Here is an 11303-nt window from a genome sequence, read left to right on the forward strand (position 1 = left end):
TGCAGCATGGAGAGTTGAATGTGGGGGTTGCCTTATGATAAAACTTTTGGGGAAGTTGAGAAGTGCTAGATCCCAACTAAGTTGGTGGTGGAATAAGTCTGTTCTTGGAAGGTTGGACTTGAGAAGTAATGAATTGCCGAAGGCTTTAGCAGATTTACAATTGGCTAAGGATATGGGATCAGTGGAATGGATGACTGAAGAAGACCAGATTCATAATGAGTTGCTGCATGCTTTGAGGAAGAGATAATGTGGAAACAAAGAGTTAGGGTCTCGTGGCAGGAGGAGGGTGACAATAATAATAATAAATTCTTCCATGAATATGGAAAAGGTTGGATTCGGGAAAACAGTATTAAAGCCTTCGAGGAGACACAGTTCTGGCTTAGAATGCGTGTTCTCAGCAATTTGAAACAGTTTTATGCTGAGGATTACACGCAGGGTATTCTCCCTAGTGACTTGTTGACTGGAGAAATGGTTTCTAAGAAGAAAATGATAGTCTAATTAGAACAGTGACTGAGGAGGAGGTTTCTTGGGCAGTATGTTATTCTAAATTGGACAGCTCTCCTGGTCTGGATGGTTTTTCAAACATTTTTGACAAACAACATTGGGATATTAATGGTCACTCAAAGATTCTTTTCATAAAGGAAAGCTTGTTAAGGGTGTTGGTAAGAATCACCTTGTCTTGGTTCCTAACAAGAGAGTCTCTATTAATATTATTTGTTTTTGTCCGATTGCATCTGGAAATCATATTTTTAAGTTCATTTCCAAGATTGTTGTTAAGCGATTGAAAGGAACCTTAAGTTGTATCGTTTCAGACTGTCAAGGGGCATTTTTCACTGGTAGGAATATTCATGATTTTTTTTTTCTTCATTCAATGTCTTCAGGAAGAGCATCAAGTATACGTCTGAAATTAGATCTTTCAAAAGCATGTGATCGTGTTAATTTGAATTTCCTTGAGGTAGGCCTAAATCATCTTGGTTCTCATCTTTTATGAAGAGAGAAAATTATGGTTTGTGTTACTAATATGCTTGTCTCATTAATGGAAAGGAAGGATCATTTTTAATAGTGAAAGATGATTGTGCCAAGGTGATCCTCTCTTCTCTCTTCTGTTTTTGGTGGTCATGGAATTTTGTGTGGGAAAATTAAGGGCCAGCATCATGAGACGGCAAATTGAAGTGCCAATTACTTAAAAAGGGGCCTTAGTATATGCTGAGGACCTTTTGGTTTTCACCAAAGCTTCAATTGAGCCGTTGAGAAATATTGTGGCCTTTTTGTATGAGTTTTTTGTGAATACGGGGATAAATATTAATATGGAAAAAGGTATGCATTTGTGAATATTCCCTGAACGGTATGAATGATCCAGGATGGAATGAATGGCATGGGATCAAGGGGTTCCTTTGAGGCAAGGTAGGGAAGAATTAGTTTGGACTAAACTAAAGTTCCATAGTTACAAAAAAACGCGTTATTTTTCGAAAAAAAACTTGAAAAAAAAGAAATGCTGTTTAAAACTAAAAAAATGCGTTTTTTTAAAAAAAATGTTAAAAACAAAAAAAAAACGCAAAGCATTTTTTTTAATGCCACCCAGTTTTTTTTTATTTTTTATTTTTTTTGTTGAAAATCTACTTATCTTTTGATGTTTGTGTTATTATTTTATCGCTTATTTTATTTCCACCTATTTTTAGTTTTTTATTTTTTTTAAAAATACTATTTTTTTCCTTTTTACTCATACTTTTCAAGCCCGTTGTATTATATTCAAGAAAAATCTCACCGTTTAAAACTCTGAAATGTTATTTGTGACTATAAATTAGAGTAATGGTAGTAATCTTGTTACTGATAGAAAATAGATATGAGAGAAAAGGGCAGGTGATTAACTGGAGAAAATATGGTAAAACTATGACCAGAGGTTATTGGTTTCATATATTGAGAGTTATGTGGCAGATTTCCTCCTGAAGTGCTAATGCAAAGAATGAGATCATTTGCAACCATTTTGTGGTATAATATGAGTGCTGAATGGTGGCTGGTCTCTGACTTGTTATCTGATAGATGGTAGAGCTCGTACTCAGTTCTCAAGTTCTTGTAAGATGGTGGTTAGTAGAATGTTAGATTGTTTATTTTCCATCATCAGCACAGGTGATCAATATATTATAGGATCCAGTATTTGCTAGATGTGATTTCTTATTGAGTTTTTTTAGTAGTTTTCCTTGTAAATTCTTTTATTTGTTGATTTTTTGTATTCTTTATTCGTTCTCAATAAAAGGGATGGATGTCCGCGGCATGGACACATTAAAAAAAAAATCAGTGCAGCATTCCATGGAATTCATTTTCGTTTATATATACACACAAACACACACATACACCACGTAGATTATATATCAATTCAAAAAACTTCATCTGTCATACTTTGTTTTGTATAAAAAAATCACACTGAACCGCCCAACAAATGAGAGGACAACACAAACGCGCCAGACATTATATATATATATATATCAATTCAAAGAACTTAATCTATCATACTTTGTTGTTTCTTTATAAAAAAAAATCACAATGAACCTCCCAACAAATGAGAAGATAACAAACACGCGCCAGACACTACAAGCAGGGACCACCTTTTCCAACAAATTCACAAAGATACGTTTATCTTAAAAATAATTCAACATTAGACAAAAATGACTAAGTCGTTTCTTTCTTAAAACATTTGGTGGTGAATGAGATGCAAAGTTTTAGAAGTTTTAGAGCTGCTTTAAGACTTCTTTAAGATTTCTGTAATTTTATGGTACATTTTTAAACTCAAGTGTCGTCAATACCTCTCAATTTATGATGCTCACTAGAAACAAAAAAAAAAAAAAAAAAAAAAAAAACGAATGCATCCCTTGCCAAACCTTTCTTAAAACATTTGAAAAAAGAAAAAAAAAAAACAAAAGATAAAAGGAAACATCCCTCGCGGATGGCGACGGTGTGGCAAGCGCCTCGATGGAAACAACGAAGGCTGTCCCAGCGAGGGTCATCCCTAACTAGGGGGGCGGCATGGCCTTGGTCCCTCTTAAAAATAAAAATTAACAAAATTGTGTACAATTTTTTTAAAAATTATTTATATTATACATAAAAATTTTGAAACAATATATTATAAACTTATTAAAATTATTTTAAAACTATAATTCAGCCCTCCTCATTTTAAAATTATACCTTCACCTTAAGGGAGTTAGGATTTTCTTAGACGGGCTGACAGTCCAACTTTTGGATTTAGATCAAATTAAATTTTAATAAAAAAATATATTATACAATTAAAAAATATTATTTTTTTCAATGTACAAAAAAAAAATCATTGGCTAAGGCGGCACCATGGCGTAGGCCGCCCCCCTTCCATCTGCCGTTGTCCACCTTTGTTCCTACTTTCTCTGTTTCTAGCCTGCGTCGAGTCAAGATTGCCCTCTCGGAGACACATACTTCGTTCCCGCCCACTATTTCCGGCGATGGTAGAACGATAGCCAAAGGTAACACAGGGTAGAGCTGAAATTGCTTCTTTCGATCGAGAGAGATCCTTAATAGCACAGTTGAATGAATCAAGACAAACGAAGGAATAAAAAAGAACAGCTCTCCACCAACCTTTTTTCTTAAAGCATGTCAATCTGGAAACCAAAAAGTAGGAAAAAGCAACCCTTGTTTCTCAAATAACAACAAAAACATGGAATCTTTGTTTTAATTATAAAATGAGTTTTGGTTTAACAAAAACTTCTATTTTAATAAAGCCGCCAATGCAATCAACGAAGGCGAAAGTCAAGTTTGAGAGCGAGGGTCGAGACGATCATCACAGTTTCAATGAAGGTCGTCTTGACCCTCGCTGGAACCTCGAGGGGTCGACCGGCGAACAGGGCCTGTACCTTCCCCCGACGGTGAAAGCAGGTGAATCCAGCCCTTCTCGCGGTGACAGAAATTTTTTGCTACCACAGCTTAGAAATTTTTTGCTGAATGACACTGCAGTCACAAAACCACATCTACTATAGCCGTCTGGGCGTTATATCTAATTTTTAGTCATCATAGTATGATTATGAGCCCTTGCAATAAAATTTTTCATGAGTGCCCACACCTGCCTTCATGTATATTCCCCACGACTGAGTGGATGTTTTGTTTCTCGTTGATGGGAGACCAAAGAATTTAACCAACTGTTCCGGTAAGACCATTCAAAAGATAAAAGAAGTATCATTATGTTCATTTCAAGTCCGAAGTACCATTTCAACAAATGGGAATTTCCTTGCTTGATTTCTTCTTTGCATAGATATAAAATGTATGAAACGATACATTTTGTGCAAAAGTCTTCTTATCTTATGTAATAGAAAAAGATTTCATGATATATGAAAATCTTAAGTTTGTCTACGAAGACCTGATCGAACGGTTCTCTAGGTCAAATAGCTTTTCAACCATTTTATTCATTTCTTGAACATTTTTTTCAAAAAGAGGCGCCCCTCCGTGGATTTGCTGTAAGGGTTAGGCACTTGTTGTGTTTTGTAGGGGATAGGCGCTTGTTGAGTTATCCACCCATTTGTTGGGCATTGTAAATTTTCCTTCTTTACTAATCTTAAAAAGGTAAGTTTTTTCAAATTATAAGAAGCCTCTTTCATCGATTCAGAACACGTTCCTGTACGTTGGACTAAATCTTTCTGCAACCCGACACTGCAAACCTACAGCACAATAACATGGGCAACATGAGAATTTAATTTTCTTGCCCCATTCGAGTCTTGGGCTTCATCGACTTCGAAAGTTTGACCTGTTGTTTCTTCCGTAGTGTTGCAAGACTGCAAGGTAAAGGTTGGGATTGCTTCAACAAGGACGGCGGATTTTTACCCTGCAAAAAACGACTCTGAGATTTGAAGACGTCAATGGTGGGGGCTTTTCGCCATTGTCCTGAAGCTTAGAGTCGCCACAACTAGCCCCCACAGTTTCCTCCATGTCCGGTGGAAGCCAACAGTTTTTTACAGTGCAACAGACGTGGTCTTAGTCCCCTGATATTAACCATGGCTGCCACGTCTTATACGGAGCACTTATTTTTTTCTGGAGCATCTCCCTCATATTTGGCAATCGTCAAATGCGAAGAGGGTAGTTTCCGGTTTTGGCAGAAGCCTTAATGGGTGCCATGCTGCTTCCCTTCCTGCCTTGTTTGACACGAAACCAACGTGACACCTGCAGACGACTTGAGGAGTGCTTGAGCGAAGAGCTTTCGTTGGCCAAAATAAAAAAGAGAAGACCCAAACAATTAATGGCTGGCGAGTGTTCTAACAAGGCTGTCAATGCAAAAGTTTAAGTATCGGGCTCATGTCTCTTTCTGCTAATGTCATCCACATTGGTTGATCTCGACGTTTGAATCACTAAATCGAACTTTCAAAGCGTGCCTTTGTTTGATTGGCAGAGCCTCCTGAATGCGTGACGACCAGTTCACATTGCTCGCATATATCTGCTGCTGGATCGTTCTAATTTTCATCTTTATCTCTCTCCCTCTCTTTTTCTCTTGATGGCAATCTCTCTCTCTCCTCATCTCCTACTACTGTCCTTTTTGTTGTTTTCTTTCCCTCGATTTTGTTTTTCCCGTTTTGTACTTGGTGACTTCTTGTCACCAATCTTTTGTTAATGATTTTCCATTTGGTCCGCTCTATGGCAATCTTTTATGAAGTTACTATTTTGGAGAAGAATATCTTTGCCGTTTGGTGGTCTTCTTTCTTCGTGAGCCAAGTTCAAACTTCAAAATTCAAAGGTGTTATGAGCGTCTTCTGCCCTGTCTCCTTCACTGATTTCCTTGTCGGTCTTCCATGATTTGATCATCTTGCTCAAGGACATGGCAGCCCTTCTACAGTAAGCCATGAAGTGGCCAAATCTGGAAAACTTTGTTCTAGATATCGCAGACTACCGGATGTTGTCAAGCATTAATTGAATCCAAGTTACTTTCTTTTAGAAAGATGTGCTATTAGTGTCTTCTGTTTCCTCCTGAATTTGATGTACATCATGGTAAATCCTGCTACGCTTAGTTGTAGGGATTTGGACGAAGTTAGTCGAACGTGGCATGATGAGTCACACTCGCCTCCCCAACTCACAAGTTTTTCGTGCTCATCTTCGTATTGTCAAGTTGGTATAACGGAAGGCGACGTGATTCAGTTTGATAATCAGTATGACAGAGTTGAACTTCCGCTTCACAGGCTTCCAGGACCAATTTCTAACCAGACTAGCTCAGCAGAATCGTCGAATCCTCCCTCCAGACAGCAACAGAGTTTGACACATGCTGTAAACAATATTGATGGTTATGGTTTTCAACAAGCGGTGGAAGTTTGTCCTAGGAAGTACTGCAGTGGGCAATCAGTAAAGCTTGAAGAGGACAGACATGAGGATGCTGGTACTGTTGGCAACTGGCTTGCTGAGAAAACAGTTGAGTTCAGTGTTGTTGGGAACTCTTGGATCGCTAGCAGCAAATTTTCATTTCACGGGAACTGTTCTCTCAAGGAGAGAATGTTGAGTGCGTTGCATCACATAATTCAATCCGGTGCACAGGGGACGCTATTGCAGATGTGGGTACCTGTGAAGGTTGGTGAACAGTGGGCTCTATCCACGGCCGAGCAGCCTTTTGTGTTAGATGCAGGCAGCCCCAACCTTCTACAGTACCGAAATGTCTCTGTTGCCTTTCTTTTTTCAGTTGATGACGTTAGCGTTGGAAACCTTGGTCTTCCTGGTCGAGTTTTTCAAAGGAAGTTACCTGAGTGCACGCCAAATGTACAGTACTACAGTGCTGAAGAATATCCACGCTTGGTTCATGCTAAGCATCACGATATTAGGGGATCATTAGCAGTTCCAGTTTTTGAATCTTCTGAAAGGTCCTGCCTTGGAGTCCTGGAGATCATCATGACGTCTGAGAGGATGCACTATGCTACTGACATAAGCAAAGTCTCAGAGGCGCTGGAGGTATGTGGTTTCTTCTTCTTATACAATTTTATTGAATAGTTCTAGTGAAGGGAGATCCTATCTCTGACATTTTACATAGAACTTTTCTACACCAGACATGACTGCTTTTTCTGTTGATATGTGCTCCATGTGGGTTTCTCAACTTCATGGCTTTTTTGCATGCTTATTAGCAATTTCATTATTCAGAATTAAACTAATAAGTTTAGTCATTTCTTTTTGTAATCAAATTTAATAAGCTGTTACTCTTGCATAACTCGTCTGTATTTTGTTTGTCCAATCCAATCAAAATTGAGTGTACAGTGTTTTCATGATATCCTACTGCATGCAATTGTTACCACAACCTAACCCACAGTTCTTTATGACAGGCCGTGCATTTGAAATGTTCACGTGCACTTCATATTCCAAACATGCAGGTGAGTGATTTTTCGAGATTCTTTCTTTTAGTAGTTTGGATCATAACTTGAATTAGTGGCATTTACTGGTTGATGACATGATCAGGCAGCAAACGGGAACCATCACGATGTGCTGGCCAAAGTTCAGAACGTTCTAATTGCTGTCTGCAATAAACATAATTTGCCGTTCGCTCAGACTTGGGCTCCATTCAGGCACTGTGGATTTTCAGTTCGAGAAAATAGCTCTGACAAAATTCCGAAACTTGAAGGTTACTCGGGACAACTTTGCATGTTGGCAAGGAACAGGGCATTCTATGTACTTGATACCCAATTGCAGGAGTTCAGAAAGGCTTGCAAAGAGCACTGCTTATCAGAAGGGCAGGGTATAGTTGGTCAAGCATTAGCATCTCGGAGACCAAGTTATTGTGGAAATGTGTCTCAATTCAACAAGGTCGACTATCCATTAGTTCATCATGCTCGCATGTTTGGGTTAGTTGGTGCAGTTGCTATACCTGTAAAATGCATGAAATCAGGTATTGATAGATACATTGTAGAGTTTTTCCTGCCTCGTGACTGTCAAGGCTCTCAACAACAGTACTGCTTGTTGGAATCTATATTTTCCAGTCTGAGAGAGTTTCAACAGACCTCGGTTTTAGCTTTTGAGCAACTCTGTCGGGAGAAGAGATCTGAATCATCAAGTACCATAAAATCTTGCGTGATTGGAAAATCTTCACAAGGCAACACAACAGAGTATCCATGCAACATTAAACAGCCCTGCCCTGAAGTTGAAAGGTTACCAAGGTCCCCTGCGGAAACTATAGTAGCTGAGGATACCCCGCTGTGTATCACAAAGGAGATGGACACTCAGGAGGTCAATTTCACAAAAGCATGGGTAAGTCCTCATAAGAAATCCACATCAAAGGATATCCTGAAACAACAGTTAGATAGGAGGCAAAGTAAGGCAGAGAAATCAATAAGTGTTGAGGTTCTTCAAAAATACTTTGCTGGAAGCCTCAAGGATGCATCAAAGAGCCTTGGTGGTAAGAGTTCATGAACAGTATTTAAATTTGATGCCTCAGCATTTGGTTACTATCCTGATTATTTCAAAGTATTTTGAAAAACAAATAAAAAGGTGAATGGGTAAAAGATGAAATAAAACTTAGGATTTTGGGAAGCTGACTGCAGAACTTTGTGTGGTGCCTAGTTAATAATGATTGGAACAGGCCCTGTTGTGTTTCTTTAGTCATCCTACAGTCTTCATATTGTAATCATGAAGACATCATTTTCTTGCTGGTAATGGTAAGGTAACTGACACAATTTTAGACACAGGGGCTGAAGTATGAGACGATCTGATTAATTTTAAGAAGTCTATGTTGTAGGTTTTGGTAATCCCTAGAACTGGTTTATAAAGAAAGTAAACATACAACCATGAATAGATATATGGAGACGTAGGTACAGACACTCACACAGAAAGTGATGGAAAGAGATTTTATTGCCACAAACTCGGTTGGCTCGGTTTGACTTGGCTCTCTAACGAGTCAACCTAGTAAGGGGACTCGGTTTTCATTGAAACTCGGCGTGACTCGGCCATGACTTGGCCTGACTTCGGTCTGACTCAGTCATGACTCAGCCAAAACTTGGTTAGAATTGGTTACTTAATTACTTAATTTTTGACATGAATCTTATAACTTATTGAAATACAAAAATTTAGAAATAATATTCACTTACTAAATTTACATATTACAAATGCAAAGGTCAAAGTAATTGGGTTTAACTTCTTGTATGGTGTATTTATTTTAAGTTTTAGGACATTGGACTCTTTACTTTTGGATTTTTAGTTTTATATCATATTAACATGCATGTCAAATTTGTTAACCATTAGATAGTTGTATTGTTGTATATATTAATCTTAATGTTTGTTTTTTATTGACTTTTATTTCATTGATATATTGATTCTTGCCACACATTTGTTTTGAAATATGCAATTATAGGTCTTGTTATCAAAAGAGAATATAACTTGGTTATTACTTGATGGTATGAATTACACGTGTTGAAGTCATTTTACAATTTTTTTTATATTTAATGACAAGTTATGTATTGTTTTTCTTTTAAAACAATAGTTAATAAGACCCACCCGGAGGCACCAAGTTGACGTGCTGAGGAGTCGAGTCCGGGTCACCGGGTTTTAAAACATTGCCACAAAGTAATTTACTTCGCTTTGATTGGTTGCATAAGCTTCAAGTAGCAGCCTGATGGCAGGATAAAGATAACATCTGCTACCATTGTTAAGCTGTTGAACAACTCGAACTGACTTGACGAATGACGAGTCAGTTGTTGGTAATGATGAACTTAGAAGATGGCTATACAACTTTATGCTCAAGCTTCATTGTTTATCTTAGTACTGTCATATTGGATTGGCATATTCTTTTGCTATTTGGAAGTGTCTTGGCATTTTAACATCAAACCAATGCAACAATTCGTTTCATTTAACCGTAATTACACTGCTAGTTTCATCACTCGTTTTTCCTTTTTGGAGTTTATATGTACATTTATTGGTGTTCACTAAAATGAATTACAGTACGTCCTGACTTGCTTTGATATTCATTTCAACACATGCGACAGTGACAGTTTTCTTTTACAGTGTGTCCAACTACACTCAAACGGATATGTAGGCAACATGGCATTGCCAGGTGGCCATCTCGTAAGATCAATAAGATCAACAATTCCTTGAGAAAGTTGCACGAGGTAATCAAATCTGTTAAAGCTGTTGAACATCCATCGGCTGTTAATGATTCAAAAAATTCATCAAGCCATGCAGCCCACAAGCCTCGTTGGCCACCTGTTGATGTGACTACTCAGGCTGATCAAACCCCAAAGAATTTTATGTTAAGTTTAAATCCAGAAATGCTCGAGAGAGGTGGTGGTGTTCCAATACTGAAATCACAATTTCCTCCACGTCAGCAGCAGACTAATTGTACTGGTGCTGAGGGGACAGCAGATCGTTTCGAGCTAATGAAAAATAAACAGCAATTTCATAATAGAAACGGATTGGTGCATGCAATGTTCAAAACACTCAATGCTGGTCACAACAATGAGGATTTACAAGATCCATCATTATGTCAAAGATTGGCAATAAAGGTGACTTACAAAGACGATATTATCAGATTTCAACTGCCACTAGGTTCTGGTCTTCACGAATTACTCCAAGAAGTAACAGAAAGGCTGAAGGTAAATGTGGAATTCATTCATGTCAAGTATTTAGACACTGATGCCCAGTGGGTAACTCTGACTTGTGATGCTGACCTTTACATGTGCATCCAAAAATTAAAACGTGGGAATTTGATTAGACTTACTATTGATGAGAACTTCTCAGGTGGTAGCTACTTTCATAATTCCAATGTCTGAGATCAATGGAAATTTGCTAGCCTTTTTGGGATGCCAAAACAAGTACTAAAGCGGTAATCACTGAAGGCTAAGTTCAAATGACCGTCATCACTATTTTGCATCACATCAGGTGAAAATGATTCCATGGTTCCCAAGTGTGCAGGTTTTGTTTGCCCAGGAAGGTGACCAACAATAAATCTCAGAATGGTAAAGCAAAAGCTTTTGTAAATGAGATCACCTTGCTTCAATTTCTTTTAGTTGGTTTCTAGAGAAATTAGATCTGAAGTCCGTTTTCTAGTTGTGATGAATTAAGTTTGACTCAATAGATAATATATGAGTTTACCAGAGCTTGGAGTTTTATTTGGGCTGTCACCTGTCTGCTGAATCGACATCTACTGTTGGATTCAATCTTGTTCTGCATGCTTGTTCTCTTCACGCCTTTTCTCCGTGGCAAAGTTGATCACATTCATTATCATGATATGATAACCTGCAACAACTACCAGCAAGGATGAAACGACTTCATGTTTGCCATGGTTCAAGATCGGGGGGATGGGGGGGAAGAGGGGGGAGATAGAGAACATCTTGCACCAA

At 38.1% G+C, this 11303-nt stretch overlaps 1 protein-coding gene across 1 annotated transcript; it reads left to right on the forward strand.

Annotated features, from left to right (window-relative positions):
* The first annotated feature begins 246 nt into the window (after positions 1-246).
* Positions 247-11049, forward strand: LOC116254016 (protein NLP6-like). Its single transcript, XM_031629038.2, has 9 exons — positions 247-436; positions 882-955; positions 1361-1404; positions 3403-3488; positions 3867-3897; positions 6012-6936; positions 7302-7349; positions 7435-8368; positions 9970-11049. Exons 1-9 carry the CDS (start codon positions 247-249, stop codon positions 10731-10733), a joined length of 3096 nt encoding a protein of 1031 aa, XP_031484898.2. The 3' UTR covers positions 10734-11049.
* Positions 11050-11303: the final 254 nt, after the last annotated feature.

This window comes from Nymphaea colorata, chromosome 5, assembly GCF_008831285.2.
Source record: "Nymphaea colorata isolate Beijing-Zhang1983 chromosome 5, ASM883128v2, whole genome shotgun sequence".
Taxonomy (NCBI): Eukaryota; Viridiplantae; Streptophyta; class Magnoliopsida; order Nymphaeales; family Nymphaeaceae; genus Nymphaea; species Nymphaea colorata.

Excerpts from the sequence above, each read along its gene's own strand:
- LOC116254016 (XM_031629038.2), top strand. The coding sequence starts at position 247 with ATGTGGAAACAAAGAGTTAGGGTCTCGTGGCAGGAGGAGGGTGACAAT. Across the intron at positions 956-1,360 it reads TTAATTTGAATTTCCTTGAG|GATGGAATGAATGGCATGGG; the intron begins GTAGGCCTAAAT and ends TGAATGATCCAG. Across the intron at positions 3,898-6,011 it reads TCCCCCGACGGTGAAAGCAG|TTGTAGGGATTTGGACGAAG; the intron begins GTGAATCCAGCC and ends TGCTACGCTTAG.